The sequence below is a fragment of the Wyeomyia smithii genome, chromosome 1 (assembly GCF_029784165.1).
Source record: "Wyeomyia smithii strain HCP4-BCI-WySm-NY-G18 chromosome 1, ASM2978416v1, whole genome shotgun sequence".
NCBI classification, from domain to species: Eukaryota; Metazoa; Arthropoda; class Insecta; order Diptera; family Culicidae; genus Wyeomyia; species Wyeomyia smithii.
The window spans coordinates 172,247,413-172,269,269 of record NC_073694.1 but is presented as its reverse complement, the minus strand read 5'-3'; the positions used below and the strand labels follow the sequence as shown (position 1 = coordinate 172,269,269).

Genomic DNA, 21,857 nt, shown 5'->3' with positions numbered 1-21,857 from the left:
GTAGCCGATTAGTGCGAGGATGTGTAAGCTCGAAGGAAAAGTCAGTAGGATCGTAGCGCTAGCCCCGCAATTGACCTGTACACCTAACAGTTGGCTGTGAACTCTGCGCATAATAAACAGAAGATCGAGTTCCGAATCGGAATGTAGCACCAAGGCTTAGCTTTGCTTTTGCTGGAGCGTTTGAAAGTTGAAATCGCTCAGAAACGGCCCCATTTGGCGAATAAAAAGTGCTGTATCATTAAGAAAAGGCACCGTGTCACAAATCAATGAAACGATTGCAAAATTGCATGAATTAGGCTTCGAATTGCACCCGCATCCACCGTATTCTCCAGATCCAGCCCCCAGCAACTATTTTTTGTTCGCAGGCCTGAAGAGAATGCTCGCTGGCAAGAAATTTAAGACCGATGATGGAGTGATTACCGAGACTGAGACCTATTTTGAGGGAAAAGCGAAAGAGTACTATAAAAATGGTATCGAAAAATTGCAAGATCGCTATAATCGCTGTATCGCCCTCGAACGCAACTACATTGAATAATAAAATTAAATTTTGCAAGAAAAAAAAACATTTTTACTATGTTACCTTAAATACATTTCAGCCGAAGTGTTACCGTAGAATCCAAGCTCAGAGTCCTAAAATCAAGTAATCCCGTGCACTCCGTATAATAATGTAAAAAAAATATGGGAAAATATGGCTGAACATGCTTTCATATATACAGAAAAACACTTTAAAACCTTCTTTTTCAAATTTATACATATTTTTTTATATTTTAATACGAAGTATTAATGGTAAGGAGCCGAACGAAATTAGGGTGCCTCATGGGACATTGTTATAGTCATCAGTAAGTCACGAGGATTGCAATGCCGATCATTTCAATTGAGCTCCTTTTAAAATTAGACTTTCGATTTTTTGAATGAGTTGATAGTAAGAACATTGGACAAAAAAAAACAAAACAATTTCTTGCTAATTTCTAGCACAACAGACGTTCGTGTATTCTCAACAACGGTTCATCAAATCACCAACGCACAACTTAGCAGAAAGTATTACGTCATTAACACCGACGCCGTCATAGGAAGATCCACACAGACCCAATGGCAGCTTGTTTGCTTGTATATAATGTTTAATTGCATCAATTCTTTTCTGATGCCCTACTACATATTGTGGAATGCATTTCCTTAGATGGTGCACCTTATAAGAATCGGGTGGTTCGCAAATGTCGAGAATGTCCTTCACATATTTCAAGGCGGTGGTCAACAGCTTTTCTTCGCTGGGGTCGGAGCCAAACCATTTGTCAAACCAAGCTCCTCCCATCATAACGGTCAAAACAGTATTATTCTCCATGTCGAAACAGCAACTATCAAAAATTACTCCCAGAATTGGTAAATTTTCTATTGGCGGGACCAAAAATCCGAATGCATTATGTTTCTGCAAATTGGGGTTTTTGAAGCGAATGTTTATTACGGCAACATCAACAAAAGGAATTGCGGCGAGCTGCTTCGATAGCTCTGGGTGCTGTTCAGAAACATGTTCTGCTAATTTGTAGCATGGTATACTACTGATTATTTGGTCGACCCTCTGTGATTGTCCATCTACCATCAACTTTACTGTATTGTTATCAAATACTATTTCTTCACATTTTACACCTGTACAAATATTAACTTGATTCTCCGTTAAAACTTGTGCAATTTTGTTTGGTAAGGTTTGCAATCCTCCACAAATAGAATATATACTCCAGTTTTCTAATTTCGCTTTTTTCACCAAACCCTCGGCAGGTTTCTGTGGGTCTTTTTCTCGCTTTTGTTTCTGAATTGTTTCTAGTAATAAACCCTTAATAACACCTCCATGTTTTTGTTCAATCTCAAACAACCGCTTCATAAGAAACTTAACACTGATTTGTTTCGCATCGCCAGCGCAGATACCACAGATCATAGCACTTACTGCATAATCTGCAATCTCCTGCCCAAAGCGGCGTCTGACAAAACTGTACATCGATTCGTCATCTAGAATAGTTTTAGTGCGTCCAGTTAGCAGATCTTTGAAACCTGCTAAGAATAGTGGCTTTGAAAACGGGTCGACTCTACGCAGTACTCCGGTCAAATCTGATGGTAACATGTTGAGCTTCCCCTTAGCATATATCATGCGGTTTCTAGCAGCTGGGTGATTGGAATAAATCGGATACACCTGTTCCGCGAGACCTACTTCCTCAATCAATTCTAGTGTATTACTGGCTGCAGCGCCCTTGGGTCGAATAGTTCGAGGACCAGCCTCAAACACGTAACCATCTGCGTCAAACCGCTCTGAACGAATCCACCCACCTATGCGATTACTAGTTTCGTAGATTGTAACAGGTGACGAAAGTCCCTTCTTCAGTGCATAGTAACCGGCCGATAGGCCACTGATACCTGCACCCAAAATTGCTGTCATGGCATAGATATTTTCACAGCTGAAAATGCGAAGAACAAACATCCCAATATTATTTTACGTGTTAAATCCTAGTTTATTTATTCGTTTATTCAATTGCAGTGAGTTTAACACTAGGTCATCGCCATTAAAACGTATTTTTCTAGAATAAATGGGAATGGTTAACACATATTTCGACACACTATGTCCTGATAATCAACTGATAATGCTCGAACAACATAAATCATTCTGTTTATTAAAATAGATTTTCTTAAAACGACAAGTATACATAGTTCACAATATACCAATCATCAATTCTGAAGTGAGAGTGCAACAAAAAAGTTCAAATGCAATGTGGTCCAAGTAAATGATTTAAAGCAATTAAAATTTAGAAAATATGTGTAATACTTACTGGGTCAACTATTGCAAAACTAGCTAGATACACGTCTTATATAGAATTTTTAAATGTTCATTACTACTTCTGCTAACCGGCGTCTTAGTTTGACATTCAAAGCAAAATATTAATTTTATTGTAATAGGTTACACCGGGTTACACCAGTTACACAGCAACATGCAAAGTGTTGCCAAAATATAGGAAAAATTACAAATAAATATGACTTTTTTAAATATAATATAGACCATTTAAGACTCATTTGCAAAACTTTATTGCATATAAATAATTACCCATTACTTAGTTTTGAACGGTGATAAACCCGAGCTGTTCATCTTTTGAAATCAATGTTGAAATTAGGAATTGTTAACTAAAATCTTACTGATTTTTTTTATTTGTTTCTATCGTCGTGTATTGACAGCAGCGAATGAGAGACACAGAAAGAGAGTGAGAGCATTATCAAAAACTAGCCTGAATTTCAAGTTCATATTTTTTTTTTTTGTTAAACTACATTGATCACTTTCCATTGTCGATTTGAACAATTATGATCGTAAATTCAATTGTTAAAGGTGAAATCTGGAGTACTTCGTGATAAGGTGGTCATATGTCTGAACATAAACAAAACGAGTGAGAGATGATTTGTGCTTGTGAACTACAAGGGATATAACTCACCCGTTTTGCTTACGTTTAGACATACGACCTTACATTTAAAAAAAAATGTAGCATCTATTTCTTCGAATATAACTAAATGAGAATGTTATCAACCTTTCTTCACGTATAGGCATGAATTGTTAATAGATTTTATTAAAAGTTCGCTGCTGGCATTGTGTGAAAGATAGAAAAACATTTTTAAAAGTTCTTTTTACATTTGCAAACACTTCACAATTACTGATATTACTTTGAACATGAAACCCTTTACAGCATCCATGTTTCGCCAAAATTATTCCTCGATCGTTTCTGCTGGATGCAAAATGAGTTCACAACTGAAACCAGTTGAAAATGCCATTCGCGATGGTCTCACCGATAAACTGGATCCTGTACATTTGGAATTAGTTAACGAATCCTATATGCACAATGTCCCGAAAGGAGCTGAAACTCATTTCAAAGTGTTGGTAGTGTCGGCAAAATTTGAAGGACTACCTCTCATTAAGGTATGACATTTCGTTCTTCATTAGGAAAACATTTGACAGATGTTTATTTCAGAGACACAGATTAGTAAACGAAATCGTCAAGGAAAAACTGGAAGGAGATTTCGTCCATGCTCTATCAATTGAGGCGAAAACTCCAATGCAATGGAATGAAACATATAAAATGGAACCTAGTCCAAACTGTCGTGGTGGGTTTGGTAAATGAATGATTATGAATTGTAGATATTAAAATAAATAGAGTAAACAATTTATTATTTGAGGAGACAATTTTTATTTATAACCCTGGAGACTACCTAAATATTATAGCTGTCCAATCTCAGTTTTCCGTCATTTTCGGTAAAGTACATCATGTCAGCCATAGTTTGCTCGCAGATTATCTCCTCTACACGCTCATTCATCTGCAATTAATGATAGTTAAATACTCAATCAATTGGCACGTTCTCATTTTTACCCCTTTTGTGTTAAACTGTTCTAGCACTTCCGAATGTTTGAAATTTGGCCCAAAATTCAGACTAATCGTGGCATTTTTGTGAACCGATAAAGCAGGATAATATGCCCCACCAAAAATATCAGTGAATGCTTCACCTTGACAAACACCATTTTTAAAAAAGAAAATTTTTCCGTCCGGCAGCACTTTCAGTGTTTTCAAAGTTTCGGTTACTTTATCCTTTTCCTCGTAGTAAAGATGACTCTTAAACTTAACTAGCGGTCGATCTTTGAATGTGCTGGGAATATGCCCTGATGGATTAGATTCTGGAAGTACAATCATAAAACCCAGTGTATCCCCTGCACCGTAACCATCGCTATAATGTTTTCCATGAGACTCGTGAAAACGTGTTCCTTTGCGCGAGCGCCACGAATAGCCAAACTTGTCATAGCCCAGCGGAGCCTGCAAATTAGCGTATTCTTGACCCCAACCTAGACGACAAGCAGAGCCTTCAGGCATCTCCTCTACTGTCGCCTCCCAATACCAACATCCACGCGTTACATCTGTAATTATTCTTTACTATTTGATCGATTTGATCAATTTAATTAGATTGTTCAACTTACAATGCGTCGCTCTTGCCATACAGTATCCCTTTTCGCCAGTAACCGCCAGGCGATCTTCGGATACCTTGAGCTGTGGTGCGCGATCATGAAGTGCTATCAGAACCGCATTTGGTGAAAGTACCCTATACAACCACCCGGGAATAGGTTTTCCAGCCCAATCGGCACTCTCGTCGAACTCTTGCCGAAAAGGGGCATGTGGATCTGGCTCAGCGAGAATATATCGGTAACCATCTTTGTTGAAAGGATGCTCCAAGGGATAACCGTGCGCAGGAAGTTTCACCAGCGCACCCAGTTCGGTTCCGATTCGACTCTTTTTGTTCAGGGCGCCGCCCTGATCGTTGTTCGGAAATTTACGCTTTGGTTGCCGACCCGCTTTGGCCAGATTCTGTGCGCCTATAAAGTGAAAATAATTATTGTCTCGTGCGTTAAACACCTCCCTGCCATCGTTTGGTCATTTATTTATTATATATTGTGAACTTTAATAATTCATATTATTGTGAACTTCCTACTAAAGCAATTTTAAGTACCGAAATATTTTCCGTTTAGTTACTCGTTTATATTACTGTTATAAACTTCATAACCAAATTTAAAAAAAAAACAAGAAGCATTTCAAATAATAAAACTAAATGTTCGATTTCACTTAACACTTTCGTTTTAAGTATGACCTTGAACTGAGCGCAAAGATATTCGCTATTTCAATAGTATATTATACAAGTATTGCCACATACTGTCCTCCATGAAGCTAGTGATAAAAAGCACGTAATGTCGTAACCCCTGTTGCTTGTGTATCCAAATAGGACACAAAATTTATTAAATGACCGTATAGACTAATAACCGAGGCACTCTTTATGTATCAGACGAAATAAAACGAATTTATTGAAAAATAAAGTTCTCATTGAATGCTACATTTGCGATTATGACGTGTCAATCTTCATCATGTACACATTTGCACACTGGTCGCGTTATTTTTTCTCGAGCTCTGGTTTTAAGGCCAGGCTATAAAGCACTAACGGTGTGAAAGAAGCAAACTGCATAAGAATGATGATGGGGAAAATAATCGAATAATAAAACGCATTAAACGAAAAAGCTAAGGTTAATAAAAAAAAAACATGCAATATTTTGAGAGAACCAAAACAACTGCCACTTCTTCTCTCTCGCATGACTCTCTCAGCAAATCGTCATTGCTGATGGACTATCGAGTCGCTACTCTGAGACATTTTTTGACGCGGTATACACTGCCGCTATTCGCATTACAGTCCTATGTAAAAGTCCTGTTTCTTTGTTTTTTTTGCGGAAATGGATCCTTTTTGGCATGCTATACAAGAGTAGCCATCAAAATCGAGGTTGTGGGTATCAAACCTTACTTTTTTAATGGCTATTCTTGAAAAACATGCCAAAATGGATCCGTTTTCGCAAAATTTACATAGAACTCGCAACTTTTACATAGGACTATTATGCGAATAGCGGCAGTACATGCGATTTCTCGCCAAACATGTGAAAAGGGCCCATGTACCATATGTAAACGGGCCAAATTTTCTCGTTGTTTTGATTAATACAAGCGAAATCTGCTCTTACCAATAAGCTTTATTGATAAAAGAATTTACTCTTGATCAAACAATCTTATTTGTACGGGTAGATTAAGCTTGTATTTATTGAAAAACGTGAAATAGTGGCTTGTTTACATATGGCACATGGGCCCTTTTCACATGTTTGGCGAGATTTATCATTTATTGTGATTTGTAATTCATTTCTTGATTTGACGAGGTTTAAATTAGTATTTTTTTTTTATTGCCTCATTCCATCTTAACAGATTATCCAAGTATTTTGTAACATGTAAAACTCATTTCTATACGTGCTTTTCCCCCATTTTAAACGATCTTACTCTACTCAAATACCAATCTTATTTTTCGTGTTGGTATCATTCGTTGAAATACGCCCTAGTGAGTTCTAATGTTGTGTGTCTGCCTAACTTTGTATTTGTCAAGTGACAGTCACCGTGGTTTGATTTTAGTAAAATTTATTATAATATTTAGGAAATATTAAAGAACATAGCATTCCCAGGTACGCTACACTGGAACCTACAGATTACTTTTTTTTGAATAATCAATGTGTTTAGCCACAACTCAACCGGAGACTTAGTTCGACTCAATTTATTTTCTCTGTGGCAGCAGTCCATCTATGGTTAAGGTTGTTTATGGACAAATGGGTTCAAAAAACAGAGCGTGATTTTTGAAAATAGGGTCGTAAAAATTGTCACAGAAAAGATCAAAATTTGCATGGCTGTTGTGGTCTCAGCTTGCAGTCGCGTCTTTCGATCAATCCACAAACCGTTTACGGTAGAGTGCTTTCCAGTGGTTCTATTACCAATGTGCTCAGTAACTTCAACACCTCGACATGTTTTCCATTTCGTAAAATATTTGAACCCAATAATGGTTTAAAATTGTCACGGACCCTGTGTTCGTTGAAGCTTCATCCTAAAAAAATAATTAAGTAAAAAACGGTACAAAACGGCAAAAAGACGGGACGGTATAAAATGGTCGAAAAATACTTTTTGTTCAAAACGGTACACCTGGTCAGCCTATACTTTGATAACCATAACAAGTTAGTTGTAAAGATTTACTTCCCTCCAAGACCTCTGCCTTAGAAATCATTACGATTGGTTCAGTAGTACAAAAGTAATTAACAAAACTAAGTGAACATCTGGGAGTATTATTTCGTCCACCGTCTTTTTTTTTTTCAACTGTTTGTTTCAGAGCAATACTTAAAGCACTTAAAGCTTCGTGCTGGGTTTGTTGGAATATAAACTACCTAGTTAGTGCGTTTCAAAACTAATCCTCATGCTGTACTATACGAGCTTTGAATGGGTTAATAGCAATATTTTTTGCTTTTCTCGGAGGTATCAATCGTTACTTTTCAAATGTGAAAAAAAATGGAACTTACCCAATCCGCCTCCTTCATCATAGTTTGGCCTTATCTGACCTAAATCTTGCACTACCAAACCATACATTTGCCCGTTTTCGTTAGTTTCTTCATACGTGAACAGAGAATTAATATCCTTAATCAATGTCCGCTGTACGGTAGCATACCATGACTGTGTCGATCTGCGGCTCATCGTTGTCATCGATTCCCAATAATGATCCATGTAGGGAATAATATCTTTATCCTTGCTAAACATTAGCCGCGTTTTACCCTCCTTCGTAGCAGCTTGTTGCAGATTCGCTATAGCAGTAATACACATTTGCGGGATGGTAGCTTGCGTTTTCCGGAAACTTTCAAGACCAGTCATGGAGCAGTTTTTGCAGACGAATACATAATTCATCACAAATGGGACCAAACGGCCTAGTTGAAATCCGATGCAAGACTCGTGGAACCAGCGGTTACATGTAACGCACAGTAGCTCGACTATATTAAAATTTCTCTCCTTACCACTATTGTAAACAAAGAGATCGAAACGCTCTAGTGAGAATTTGCCGAATTTGCAGATGAGAATGAGTTCCAAGTGGGAGATGATTGTAAACAATCTCAAATTTAGGTTAGGTTCACATTTTTTCAGGAAATTAAGAATGCAATTGAAAATAAATTATCTGGTATAACATTATATTTTAGCTTACCAATAGCAGCTACCAAACTTCTCTTCTGTTTTGGGCGAATTTTTCCCAGATTTCGAGTCTCCTTCTTCCATTTTGAAGAGCACGAAAAATCGTTTTATATGTAACTTTAGAAGTAATGAATTAGAGACATACAAAGTAACTTTAAATATTGGAAGCAGCACGATTAGAGCTTAGCACTTAATAAATAAATACACAATTTACTGCTCTGTTTTGCTAAGACACTAAAAACTAAGCGTCTGATCCTAGCGGCAGACGCGCACGAACGTTCATTTGGCTCTCAGCAGAGTTGCCAGAAGTTTGACACTGAGGTATTGGCGTTGACGGTGTTGCTGATATTCGTTTGGTTTCTGCGTGCGAAAAAGAAAGAAGGAAATATTTTTGCTTTTGTCATCACGCACATTTTGACAATTACATTCGAGAGTTCACGTAGGTGCGAACAGCCTTCGAAATCTCTTTCAACGCGAATTAACCGAATTCGGCAACATAAATGTAATTGTCAAAATGTGTGTGATGACAAAAGCAAAAATATTTCCTTCCTTCTTTTACGCACGCGAAAACCAAACAAATATCAGCAATACCGTCAACGCGAATTAGAAGTTTTCTAAAAACCTTCAAAGCCTGTTTTGGGATCATTCAAATAATACATAACGCGCTCAGGGGTGGGGGGTATAGTCATATGTTTTACGAGTCTGGCGGAGTGGATTCGGGAACCAATTTTAATTGTGTGTGGCAAACATGTAAAATTGCGTTACATAGGGGTGGGTGGGTATTGAAAATTGCCAAATTCCTGGTTATGTAATATTTAAATGGTTCCTTTAGGGTGAAACAGGATTGTGGCCTTTTCCTATACAATTTTAAGGTTAGAGTTCTTTTTACTTCTGTATTTTGATCGTAAAAAATTCGGCTTCCACTGAATAAACAGCACTCAAATTGCTACTTCAGGCATGCAACAGTTGTGAAAACAATTGATCAAAGTTTCATGTACGTAGTCTTCATAAATCAAGAAAAAATTAGATTGCAAAATTCGAGTTGATCGCGACCACGTCCCGTTTCACCTTAAGATTTAAAAGACTGAATAATTTAGCAGAATTTATTTGTAGAAAAAAAAATTGTTTACTGAATTATCCATATTCGGTTTGATGGAGTTGGAAGAGATTTTAAAGGCTGCATTCGCACCTACACGTATTCGACTTGACGGAATTGAATCCTCTCCTTCACACACATTTAACTACCCGTATGCGAATTTTAGGGTACATTACCAAAATGGTTGCTATCACATTCACCACCCCTATGGCATCGCACCAGGTTTCAAAGGCTAATATCTCAACGTATGTTTAAACGAGAGAGCATATCACCGCCACTTCTCTTACACCTCTTTCAGACAGCTGATAGCGGGCACAAATGAGATTGAGCCCAGGACATGAGTTCATTGTCAATCACTGTTGTTCGGTATAGGGATGTCAATAGCTCGACATGCACCCTTGAAGAAATTCCTATCCTCTGCACTCATAGAGTAAACAAATTGAAGGTGGCAGCACCGTAACGCCGTCAGAGCGAATACTCTCATATACGTAATTGAGTTGTTTGGGGCATCTCCAGCGGTGGTCCAAATCGTTGTTTTGTTCAATTTTTTTTTAGCAAACTCGAGTTCACTGCTGCACCGTACAGACGGTGTAAACAGATACACAAAGACTGAGGTCCAAAACTTCAAGTGAACCGTCAAATCGAGGTTCCAAGTGTGCAAAGTAAACAAAATTATGCGTATTTTCGTACAGAATATGTGTTGCAATCAGTATGAATTTTGCGAATCATATGCAAGAGAGGTCCCCCGTCAAAAAATTTTATTCGCTCAAACGATATCTTTTCATTTTTAAAACCGATCCTCGTTTAAATTTTTTTTCTTTGGGGCTTAAAACTACTGAAAAAAAAATTAAAAAAATAAAAATGCATATTTTACCCCATCCTGCCGAACACACAGCGGGAGAAGAATGCTTATGCTACAAATATGCCATTAAAGTGTTTATGAAGACAATAATAAACTAAACTCAATTAGGCGAGATCTCACACTCGAAACACGAACCGTGTTGTTCGATTTACGTTGTTTTTTACCCATGACATTGTTTAGGATTTACTGTCTTATGTTGACTAACTTTTATTCCGCACCTTTATGTGCATTCATTGACATCGATTTTCTGGCAGTAAAAAAAAACAAATACCTTGGAAAAGCTGTGGGATAAACTCCGATTCAACCCGCGGCAGGAAATGCAGCCGCAAGGTTAAGGTGAAACAGGATTGTGGCCTTTTCCTATACAATTTTGAGGTTCTTATTACTTCTGTATTTTGATCGTAAAAAATTCGGCTTCCACTGAATAAACAGCACTCAAATTGCTACTTCAGGCATGCAACAGTTGTGAAAACAATTGATCAAAGTTTCATGTACGTAGTCTTCATAAATCAAGAAAAAAAATAGATTGCAAAATTCGAGTTGATCGCGACCACGTCCCGTTTCACCTTAAAGAAATTCGAAACCATTGTAAGTATTTTACGATTATCTCAGTGTTGCCACATTTTCATCTGTACTGGGAGCTGCAAAAATCTTTTTCATCTGCACTATTTCCGGGAAAAATCTGTACCACTGGCCCAAAGTTTCTATTTGTTATATTTATACATATTGAGTAAATTAGAGTAACTCCCAAGTAAAAGAGTAACTCAGATAAAAGTGAAAAAATTTGAGTTTTTCTTAGAAAACGTGAAAAATAAAGAGCAAATCTGAGTAACTCTTGTGTCTCTGAAAATCCATCCTTAAACCTTTTCCCCACCGCGAATATAAATATGAATGTTATTCGGTCTCAACGCTTATATATTTTTCTTGTTCTCAAGGTAATCGAAGATGTGAATCATCTGGAAATTTCGGAGTAATATTGAGTAAATTATAGTTACTCTCAAGCATAAGAGTAACTCAGATAAAAGCTGTCTCGCCCCTCGTCTAATCCTTTCTATCCATCTAAAAAATCTGTACTTATCTGTGCCTTTTCTCGAAATCAGTAATCTGTACGGTACATAATCTGTACCGGAAAAACGGAGAAAATCTGTACATTTCCAGATAAATCTGTACAGTTGGCAACAGTGCACACATGCCTGCCAACCAGGGTTGCCACATTTAAATCTGTGTTTTCCCTTGAAAAAAACTGAGCATCTGTATCTGGAACAAAAATATCTGTAAAAAAAATCTGTATTGTTTAAACATAAAGAACTTTGTATTTTTAAGTTTTTATGGTACATAAACGAAATTTTTGGCTTAAAAGTGTGAGGAGTTGAAAATATGTTCAATTTGCTTAATATTTAATGAAATAAAATTTGGATTGGTTTTAAAAATTAATGTCAATTTCGAAAAATCTGTAAATCTGTACTTTTCCACGAAAATTTGTATATCTGTATATACAGATTCTGAACCGTTACTTCGGCCAAAAATCTGTAAAATACAGATTAATCTGTACATGTGGCATCCCGGATCTAATGCCTTGTTCAGAATACGCCGGATATCACCTGATATCGCCAGATGATATCGGATATCACCTGGGGTATTCACACTACAGTCAGATGATATGGTTTGACATTTGCTTTGGTAATTAATCCTTTCCCGCTCATGGTGACTCTAGAGCACCAAGAATTATAATCATCATATCTTGACATAAAATAGTTTGTTGTGCTTACGATTGTTCCATAAACTTTTATATGCTGCCTCAGAGCATCACTGGGCATTTTCTTCAAAATACTACAGTCGATAGTAATTTTCGTTAGTCTACAAAGTGCTCAGCTTGAATTTTCTCGTGATGCTATAAATTTTAACGATAAACCTTGTGAGCGGGAGAGGGTTAAAGAGAGAAGAAAACAAAACAGATCGCAGCAAAAACAAGACAACAAGAGCAATGTAATTAGGATAGAGATGTCAGCTAGTTGGCTCGCACCAACGCGAACTCTCATATGCAATTGTCAAAATGTGCGGGATGACAAGAGCAAAAATATCTCCTTCCTTCTTACTCGCATGCAACGCGAATTTTGAAATTTGTAGGGTTGCGTCAAATGTCTTTTCGTCGTGTTTTTTCAACTGCTGCAAATCTGGTTCTTATTGGTTTTCGAACATGATATCCGCGATGTCATGTAGCCGAGGTGATATCCGATGATAGCTCGATTGTATTGGCCCTGACGACTCTGTTGATATTGGTTTGGTTTTTACTTGCGAAAGTGAAGGAAGGGAATACTTTTGCTTTTGTTTTCACACACAAATTGACAATCGTATATGAAAACTCGCGTAGGTGCGACAGCCTCAAAAATCTCTTTTACTAATGTCAGGGCCAATGGGATATCAGGTGATATGGCCTCGATAGCACGAACCGCCTGATTTCAGATGATATGCGGTGTAGTGTGAAGGGGGTATAATATATCCTTACAATGTTTCGAAATTTCATTACACTTTCTAGTGTATATAAAAAGTTATGCGAAATTAAATGTGGTTGCCAGACTGGTTTAAAATAGAATATTCAAAGGACTGCCATATTTACCGCTTTTCTCTTTGCGTATCTCTAACACAGTCTCTACTGCACCGCTGTTTTAAATTTTGTTTTATATGTACCAGATTTAAACTGAAAAATTTTGAAACTGGTATACATTTTGATCTATTTTCGTCACTTTTTGGAACATAAAAAAGATCGTTCTATAGCCTGGATTACACTCTTTGACCAATGATCAGATATTTGTCCTTTTGACATAATGGTCAAAGTTATTTGACATCATGATTGTTGTTTGCCACATTTAAAATTGGAGGGTGACGAACAATTTTCTTTGACCAAATTTTTATCTGTCAAAAAGTGACAAATATTTGACTTTTGGTCAAAGCTTGGTTCTTATGAAGACATGACCTATTCCATTAGAAAGCGCACGAGAAACTAGTAATATTGAAGACGTTTCTATTAGAGTAGGTCACGAAAATAAATCTAAAGCCTGTAGTACACTCTTTGTCTGATGGTCAAATATTTGACCTTCTGACATAATGGTCAAATTTATTTGACATCATGGTTGTTGTTTGCCCGTGTTTGCCCCATGCTAAAATTGGAGAGTGACAAATAATTATCTTTGACCAAATTTTTATCTGTCAAAAAGTGACAAATATTTGACGCTCGGTCAAAGAGTGTACTACAGGCTTAAGTCATTTACCTCTCGGAACTGTCAAATTACCTCATTGTGATGATCCATACAAGGATTAGATCAATATTTAAAAAATTCTGCAACAACATATTTTTTGTCTAACTATTTGCAAACTAGATTTTTTCACTAACTGGATGTCATAAAAATACTCGCATTATTGTACAATGAAATCTTGATAAAGTTAAACCACGGTTTTGAGCTATGGGGTCGTATTACAAAAGCTACGACGAGTACATAACTTGTCTCATTTGAAATACATGGTCGAGTTGAGTATACTTAACTTTTGGAACAGGGCTATGATTGCCGTGGGAATCGTGCATAAGTAATTGATTTAAATAATCGCAATATAATATAAATAAAAATTCTAATATTTCAACTAGTTTAGATTCGGCTGTAATTTAATCGCAGTCATTCTTTTTGCTCTATTTTATGTAATGTTGTAACTTTTAATTTGTGATTATTATTTTATACGCTCTTTGTGTGCAATTTCCCAGTTAAAATTAACACCATGTCGAGGGTGTGTTTCTATTTATAGTAGAAATTTATAACCGACGTAACGCAATTTGATAAGAATTATTTTTGAGCTTCAGTATAGATGCCTTTTTTTTCGTTCTGGTTTTCATTTTTTGTTATATTTATGCGGTGTGATTAAAGATAAATTCAGTAAACATTCAACATTAAAATGTATTATTCTGGGAGGTGTGCTCCATTTTTTACTTGTGGCAAAAGTACGCCATGCTTACAATCCTTAGAATACTGATCAAATTCGTGTTTTAAAAATAAAGCCTAGGTAGGTGCTAGCACTATTCCTCTTTCGGAACCTGACCTCCTGTTTTCATTTTAGCCAACCGATTAGGGCAAGGGACAGCTGCGAGACTAGGTGCTACACAATCCTACTGACACTGACAGTCTTTCCCATGTAGATTCGAACATACGACGACTGGTTTGTTAAGACAAGCATCGTACTTTAAAATCAACCGGGAGCCTCAACAAAATCATATTTACGATGACAAAATTCCTAAATGCTCCTAAATTATTTTTCATGTGTATATTTTCACAATACGAAAAAATCTATTCAAAACTGGGTTTTTCGATTATTTCAAAGTCAGTTCTCGCTGTAAGTCATGTTTGTTATGTTACCATAAATCGTGTTTTCTAATATATATGTTGTTAAAAATTTAAAAAAATAAACGAAATAAATAGGTAATTTATTTGAAATAAATTCTTTTATCTGACCTGCCTGTCTGTCTTTCTGATTGCTAATGAGAGTGAACAAGCTAACTTCTATATGGGATGTATGTTATTCAATGCATTATTCTGCATTTAGCATAGATGTCGTTCTAAACTGCATCCGTAGGGCTTTGGAATTCGGACAATGCATGTACAGGGTTTTGAGCCTTTTTCTGAGAGGCTCTTCGAACCTTAGCACGTACTTCTTCGGGCTTTTCTGGACGCACCAATGGTTTCTTTTCGGGCGCCTTCATCTTCCAAACCACAATCGGGGACTGTAAAAAAAATTAAATTAATGGGAGTAAATAGCTTAGAAAAAATAATACTTTCACTTGAATCTGAAATGTGCTTAGTTCAATAATACTACCAATAGTTTGCTCTGCCAGTACTACGTTTCTACACTAACGCAAACAATATTTTCCAACCAAATGACGCACATATGAGTATTTGACCCAGGAAGCTGGCCATAACTCCGGCATACAAAATACCTACATGGTTTCAGTCAGTGGTGGGCCCCATTCCGCTAATTCGCTAATTAGCGACGCTAAAATTTAGTTAGCGACTTAGCGATTTCGCTAATTTCTGAGCTGGTCAGCGAAACTGTTAGCGTCGCTAAAATTTTGGCCTTCGAAACGCTAATCGCTAATTCGCTAAATTTTGTAGAGAAGCGACAATAGAAATATTTAGAAAAACTGTGAATTGCTGATGGCGTACGTAAATTGATTCGAAAGATGAACATACTTTACTGCGAAAGTTACTTTTGCCAGTTTTTTTACCCTAGAATGGAGTTCCAGTTATCGTACAAGCCACAGGAGCATTTTGAAGAACAAGCACAAGGTCTAGATAAAATTTTCGGCACATCAAGAACTCTGGTAAATTGCAATTGCAACTTTTTCGATTCAGATAATAATTGAATTTTCATGAAACCATTCCTAAAAGTATCTATTTTCAATGCAAGCTAAATAACTTTTGTTATTCTTGTTTTTACAAAATCAAATATGAATACCGTTTCGTGAACCTCTTATTGTAAATACTTAGCTTTAAAAAGTAATTGTTTTCGTTTGTTTAACCAAAAAAGATCAAAGTGGTCCAAATCTTACAAAACACGAGCAATAAATATAGCGATATGACTATTTACATATTGAAAAGTTAGCGATTAGCGAAAGTTCCGCTAATGTGGGTTTAGCGTTTAGCGTTTAGCGGTTTTCGAGCTGAATTTTCCGGTTAGCGGTGCCCACCACTGGTTTCAGTTGAAACCTAATGGTATCCCGGACTCTATACAATAATCATAGGGTATCCAATTACTACCATAAAAGCGATTTCGAGATTTTTGCCCAGCATTTTAGATTAAATAGTCTTATGTGCAACGACTGAGTTGTTAGGCTAGAACTAGCTTCAATTGGTTTGCAAAGTGACGTAGCTTTTTAATTAGTCATAGTGTATACGCTAGTAGTGAATTTTTTTTTTTTTTGTACTTAGATCTTGTGTAACGGTAATCCCCTTGATCCCATAAACCTACAGTGTTTCGTCATATGTATGACGTAGTTAAAAACCTGAAAAGAATCGGTCTCCTACCGGCTATACAACTATATACGGTAGGATCTAACACACTGTAAACAAGAAGCACATTACACTCGCTAACTCACGGAGCGTTGCGAGCATAAGCGACTAGCTCTCGGAGGAGGCATCACCAGTAGTATTATGTACTAAAAAGAGAACCAAGGCCAAGTAAGACCTATACCTGAAACCGCGAAATGAAATTGTCATTCGCCGTTTCTTTTATAGGTAGGAGTTAAGCCACTTATAATTATTAAATTTAACTTGATTGAACAAGCATTCCGTGCAAACGAATGACCGTACATACGAAACAATGTAGCTAGTTTTTCTTTAACCCAATTTACAAGTTCGGTAGGGCAACTATGCTCTACACTTGTCTAATGAATGAATACAACAAACGACAGTAAGTGTACAAGCATCAGCCAGTATAGTTCTCTCAAGCTTGACTCGAAATATTGTAAAATAGATAAACATTGTTGTTAAGTTGTATTATCTTTGAAAATAAACTAGACAAAAAGAACATTTGTATATGAACTGAACCATACTGAACAACACTAAGCACAACTTACGTAATTCTGGAATATGCATTAGATGTAGATGTTGTTAGATTCCGCATGTAAGAATTAGCAATAAAAGAAGGGATAGAAAACGGATAATTAGTAATCACTACTGCATAGCTCCTGTAGAAGAATGATTCACTAATACTTACCGAAACCGTTCCCTGGCGGGTATATTTGGTGGAAGCCACGTAAGAATATTTAACCGTGTATACCACGGCATTCATCAAATTCTTGGCGGCCTGAATGAGTGAAGTTGCGCTGTCCAGCTGCAATAGGGAAAGGGTAAACGGTCAACGGTAGATTATATCGTTCAACAGAAGATGGATGGAACAAATTTTACAATTACCCCTGATACGATCAGTTCGCCACTGATATTCTGCACATCAGCTTTCACTTTGGACGTGATTTGTATCTGGTGACAGTAGAGAGCAATACGCTGCAAGTAAGCGAGCAGATCTTTCTTCGTGGAACTTTCCGGACACTGGTCGGCGATTTCGCGAGTCAGTTTATCTAGCTTGGTACCGGCTTCAGAGATTTTCTTGGCAGCGTTAATTACATCCATGGTCGTCTTGAGCGGACCGCGACCACTTGAAACCAAATAAAAAGCGAAGAAAAAACAAAGAATAATGATAATAATGAAAATAAAAATAGTTGAAAATATCCACCTACCGTGTAAAATCTGTCATCTCCATCATAATCATACACATGTGCTTAGCCAAATAAATTATGTCGTTACCCGTGTCATCCCATTTGGCCACTTCAGAGTCGAACGTTAGCTTCTCTCGTCGGAACAACTCAACCTGCTGCATGATCTTTTGCTTATCTTCTTCATTCATCTTGCGCATGGCTTCCTAATAGCAAATAAATTATTCGAAAAAAATATTGAAAAGTGTCAACAAAATCACCCCTTCAAAATAACTTACTCTAGCTGTAGTTATTCCACTGATATCCGGATACTCATCAATAGTTTGATCGCCAGTATGTGCGCTTGCTATACGTGAAACAAAAAATATTAGGTTGAAATCGATTTTTAACTTAAAACAAACATCAACCAAAAAATAACAAAAAAGAACTTCTTACATCTACTTCTGGTTTCTACAGTCATATCTTCAACAGGTTCAAACTCGGTGTCGGTGTCCAGTTCATCCGAACTCTAGTTTTTTTGGATATAGGACCATGATTGATGGAAAGTGATGATAATTTCGATCGGAATTGAACGTGCATTTATACCACATACACAGGCAAACAGAACAAAGAGGATGACGGGTGCATTTGCGATATCCACGATGAAATACACAAAACGATAAAAACACAATTACACAACGATAAAATGAATGTTTAACTAATATTCAGTGAATATGAGAACATAAAACATCACCTAACACACGAATTTATGGATAAGGTCAATCTAAGTCTACTAGTGAAGACGAGATACAAATCCCCAAAAAAAAAACTTTCAATAGCAGCCAAACGAATGTGGCCCTGCTTACATTTGCTTCTTGTCTCCAATGTGTACTGCTCGTCTTCAATATCCTCCGGATCAAGATCTTCCTCGTCCTTTTTTAATAGAATATATATTTTATCAAATTCGTGTTCTGTGATGCGTCTTGAAAATATTGCATGTAACGCCAAGTGACATTATATGCAACCTTTGACCCAAGTAGACTTGGCCTAAAGATTCAGACAATAACAAACTTACCCTGTTCATCAGCACAGCTCGTCGTATTTCGCGAACTCCATCATACACCAACCGGCTGGCATCGATGAAGTCATTCTCATCAACATCTTTGGCCGAATTCGAAGACAAAGCATCGACCGCTACGTCAACCCGTTGTGCAAATTTAGACATCACCTGATCACGTAATACCTTCACCGCCTCTAGCACGCGCTTGGTATAAATGCACGGTTCATAATTATCCATTTCTGCCTCGACAACGTTACAAACCCGAGCCGATCGGCCTTGGATAGCACCGGCCGTATTTCGCAAATCTAGCGCATCGCCTTCCTGCAGTGCTAGTACGCATTTATTTACATCTTCAAGAATGTGATTTTCCGACACGGCCAGGAAGTCATCAATCGTAGTAATGTCGTCAACCGCTTCAGTCAAAATACGGACCTGATTTTCCCAGGCTTGTCTATAAGCTTCCATGTTTTCCTGGGCGACTTTCGAATTTGGTCTCGCACATAGTATTAAAGCTGCGTTAATAACCTGTGGACAGAGAGCTTCGATCTGGGCAGCAGCATAACGAACCATCTTAACCCCATCCTCGTTATTCGACATGCTGCAAACTAGATTAGCCACCTCTACTAACTTTTCTGCGTGTTTCGTAAATGTTTCCGCCCGTTCATGAACTTTTTTTTCATTTCCGGTACGTGCAGCATCAATAAGGTCCAATAGCGGCATGTTCGTTTCCAGAAAAGAGTCAGAAACGTGATCAACAACAGCTTTCCGCAACTGACGACGAAGATCTTTTGTTTTGCGGTACATCTGCCCGATCGCTCGTTCAAGTTCTGGAGTACGGTCCTTTGTTCCCATCTAAAAAGGTTGTAAGTGATTATATTACTAACGCTAGTACTAATACGCTTACATTGGACATATATTCCGACAGCAAATCTTGCAATGCCTGTCGTACAGCATTACATTCAGCCACAATACGTTCTCGCCTCTCATCCCTTGTACAATCAGCATCAGCCATCAATGCTGCAGCACTGATAATACTTTCCAAGCGTTCTTCCAGCGATGGTCTAGAGCGAACCTCATTGTAAGCCAAAGGATCCATTATAATGCCTTCATCGAAATCATCGAGTGCTGCAGCCAACTCCCCAGCGCCAACATATATGTCCTGTGGAGACGTTGCCTTTCCCTGTGCTACATCACTGATTGTGTTAACAGCTTCGCAGACTTGTTTCAGAATATGATCCCGATTAACTTTGGCAAGATCCAATTCAGGATGGCGCACATATACTTTAGATGCCGTTAAAAGCATTGTAGAGTGTTTCTTCAATACAGCTCTGGCGGCAGCAAGATCATCACGCAATTGAGGATCCTTCAGCTCTTGTTGACGCTTGGCCGCCTGCTTAATAAGTTCATTTGCGTTTCTCCCAAATTGACGCATGTTGTTCATAAGTTCATCCTGCGATGATGCGTTGCGCAGCTTATCCAAATCATCCTCAACAACGTGTAATGATTTCAACAGCAAGTGTACATCAACCATATCAGCCAAGATCAATAAACGAGTAACCGCCGACAGCAAATTTCTAGCCGCACGTACCATATTTCCACGTTTCAAGGAACTGCATGGATCTTCAGAAAATTCTCGAGCTGCAATACTCATTGATGAGCCAGTTTTGCGAACTTCGTCTACTGCAGAAAGCATTTCCTGGGTAATATCTGGATTTTCATAAGCAATTTGTTCACCACGTTCAATGAATATATCGGTAGCTTTTTCGACGGCTGCTACCAAAGCACTTGCCCGTTTAGATTTTCCTGCAATACACAATATTTTTAATAGTACTCAACTTCTTAATCATCACACTAAAAACAAACGAACCTTTTTTCTTTTTACTTGGTCCCTTGGTGTTAACCAAAGTTGTTACCTGCAACACCAAAGGCTCTAAGGTTTTTTCCACCGACATTGTTCGGATCTCTAAGTTCTTCGGATCCCACTTGAGGGCCACTTGCCCAAAATCCGACAGTGTACCCATTGCGTTTCTTTCCTGAGATACTTGATGACCGATGAGTCACCGATTATAAATGCCACTAACAATGCAGCACAGCAAAAGAATTGTCTGTCTATCGATAGACCTTGCTTTTCGATGCCTTTTCCAAATCCAGCTGGATAAAATATGCCACCTGGGCTGTCAATGAGCGATGAAAAAAAATTAAGCAAAACTACAGGTAGACCATTTTTTTCAAATAGAAAAATATGCACTATATCAATTACTATTCACGAAACAACACTAACACTTAGTAATAATACCTATAAATAACACTTTGATGATAAATTTGTTTACTTCCAACGTTGGAAAACAGATAATTATGCAAAAACTTTGAGGGTGTGACAAATTTCCTTTCTTTGCTTCTCTTCTTGAACTCAATTGAATTGTTTTCGATTTTCATTATATTCACCTTTTCTCACCACTGATGGCAGGCGATGTTTCCGAAAATAAAATCCTTGGAATAAAAGACTGGCGAACAGCATAAGAATTTCTCAACCATGATAATTCTCAACTAGAATAATTTGTTGAATACCATGTTCTCAATATGTATGCTACAATCGCAGGCTTAATATAGAGATAAATGACTTTTCACCTACGCACACTAGTGAACGTGTAAACCCGTATAGAGTTGCTTTTGGTTCCTCCAAACTGTAAATCATCGCATCTCGTTGCTTCGACTTTTTACCACTTTTCACCATTTTTGGTCGGTTATGTTCCAAGTATGATGACAGTTGTACAAGGTATGCTATTTACGTCGATGCATTAGTATTAGTGATCGTTATGAACTTTTTCCAATTTTGTATGAAATTTGAAATGATTTTGCATTTTAAACTAAACTTATGAAACATACTTTCCTGAAAAGTTATAGAAATGATGTTGAAACATGTTTCATTTGTGGGGAATACATCAACATGCTGCGGTTTAGGTAAAATATGCTGTTTTTCATCAATTTGCCGGTAACCTTTCCGCACTTTTCGTTCTTTTTTT

General features: G+C 37.4%; 4 protein-coding genes across 15 annotated transcripts; 1 reads left to right on the top strand and 3 right to left on the bottom strand.

The window, feature by feature from the left end:
• Positions 1 to 965: 965 nt before the first annotated feature.
• LOC129731408 (protoporphyrinogen oxidase) lies at positions 966 to 4,069 on the bottom strand. Its single transcript, XM_055691391.1, has 2 exons — positions 2,811 to 4,069; positions 966 to 2,441 (listed from the first exon to the last, which is right to left on the bottom strand). The coding sequence occupies exon 2, from the start codon at positions 2,420 to 2,422 to the stop codon at positions 995 to 997; it is 1,428 nt and encodes a 475-aa protein (XP_055547366.1). The 5' UTR covers positions 2,423 to 2,441; positions 2,811 to 4,069; the 3' UTR covers positions 966 to 994.
• LOC129731416 (bolA-like protein DDB_G0274169) lies at positions 3,147 to 4,196 on the top strand. Of its 2 annotated transcripts, none has more exons than XM_055691406.1 (3): positions 3,147 to 3,236; positions 3,711 to 3,940; positions 3,993 to 4,196. In XM_055691406.1, the coding sequence occupies exons 2-3, from the start codon at positions 3,716 to 3,718 to the stop codon at positions 4,140 to 4,142; spliced, it is 375 nt and encodes a 124-aa protein (XP_055547381.1). In that variant the 5' UTR covers positions 3,147 to 3,236; positions 3,711 to 3,715; the 3' UTR covers positions 4,143 to 4,196. The 2 variants fall into 2 exon arrangements, with proteins under 2 accessions (XP_055547381.1, XP_055547372.1); XM_055691397.1 differs by having other exon boundaries at positions 3,218 to 3,358.
• LOC129731390 (set1/Ash2 histone methyltransferase complex subunit ASH2) lies at positions 4,185 to 8,864 on the bottom strand. Of its 3 annotated transcripts, XM_055691367.1 has the most exons (5): positions 8,599 to 8,864; positions 7,928 to 8,415; positions 4,988 to 5,380; positions 4,389 to 4,927; positions 4,185 to 4,335 (listed from the first exon to the last, which is right to left on the bottom strand). In XM_055691367.1, exons 1-5 carry the CDS (start codon positions 8,667 to 8,669, stop codon positions 4,231 to 4,233), a joined length of 1,596 nt encoding a protein of 531 aa, XP_055547342.1. In that variant the 5' UTR covers positions 8,670 to 8,864; the 3' UTR covers positions 4,185 to 4,230. The 3 variants fall into 3 exon arrangements, with proteins under 3 accessions (XP_055547342.1, XP_055547349.1, XP_055547357.1); XM_055691374.1 differs by lacking the exons at positions 7,928 to 8,415; positions 8,599 to 8,864 and adding an exon at positions 5,716 to 6,127; XM_055691382.1 differs by lacking the exons at positions 7,928 to 8,415; positions 8,599 to 8,864 and adding an exon at positions 5,515 to 5,653.
• Positions 8,865 to 14,247: 5,383 nt separating this feature from the next.
• LOC129733911 (catenin alpha) lies at positions 14,248 to 21,287 on the bottom strand. 9 transcript variants are annotated; one of them, XM_055695521.1, is made up of 10 exons: positions 21,131 to 21,287; positions 20,702 to 21,008; positions 19,739 to 20,637; positions 18,850 to 19,686; positions 18,641 to 18,707; positions 18,074 to 18,141; positions 17,820 to 18,001; positions 17,491 to 17,737; positions 17,300 to 17,416; positions 14,248 to 15,308 (listed from the first exon to the last, which is right to left on the bottom strand). In XM_055695521.1, exons 2-10 carry the CDS (start codon positions 20,853 to 20,855, stop codon positions 15,144 to 15,146), a joined length of 2,736 nt encoding a protein of 911 aa, XP_055551496.1. In that variant the 5' UTR covers positions 20,856 to 21,008; positions 21,131 to 21,287; the 3' UTR covers positions 14,248 to 15,143. The 9 variants fall into 9 exon arrangements, with proteins under 9 accessions (XP_055551496.1, XP_055551497.1, XP_055551489.1 ...); XM_055695522.1 differs by having other exon boundaries at positions 17,497 to 17,737; XM_055695514.1 differs by lacking the exon at positions 18,641 to 18,707 and adding an exon at positions 18,231 to 18,303.
• Between the last annotated feature and the right edge of the window lie 570 nt (positions 21,288 to 21,857).

Coding starts and splice junctions, on each gene's coding strand:
- LOC129731408 (XM_055691391.1), bottom strand. CDS start 2,422: ATGACAGCAATTTTGGGTGCAGGTATCAGTGGCCTATCGGCCGGTTAC.
- LOC129731416 (XM_055691397.1), top strand. CDS start 3,334: ATGATCGTAAATTCAATTGTTAAAG. Junction 3,359..3,710: donor CGTAAATTCAATTGTTAAAG/GTGAAATCTGGA, acceptor AACCCTTTACAG/CATCCATGTTTCGCCAAAAT. Junction 3,941..3,992: donor AAGGACTACCTCTCATTAAG/GTATGACATTTC, acceptor TGTTTATTTCAG/AGACACAGATTAGTAAACGA.
- LOC129731390 (XM_055691367.1), bottom strand. CDS start 8,669: ATGGAAGAAGGAGACTCGAAATCTGGGAAAAATTCGCCCAAAACAGAA. Junction 8,416..8,598: donor AAGTTTGGTAGCTGCTATTG/GTAAGCTAAAAT, acceptor TGTTTACAATAG/TGGTAAGGAGAGAAATTTTA. Junction 4,336..4,388: donor AACAGTTTAACACAAAAGGG/GTAAAAATGAGA, acceptor CATTAATTGCAG/ATGAATGAGCGTGTAGAGGA.
- LOC129733911 (XM_055695514.1), bottom strand. CDS start 20,855: ATGGGTACACTGTCGGATTTTGGGCAAGTGGCCCTCAAGTGGGATCCG. Junction 18,304..18,849: donor GAGCTGTGCTGATGAACAGG/GTAAGTTTGTTA, acceptor CAAAAAAACTAG/AGTTCGGATGAACTGGACAC. Junction 18,142..18,230: donor TGTAGAAACCAGAAGTAGAT/GTAAGAAGTTCT, acceptor TTTCACGTATAG/CAAGCGCACATACTGGCGAT.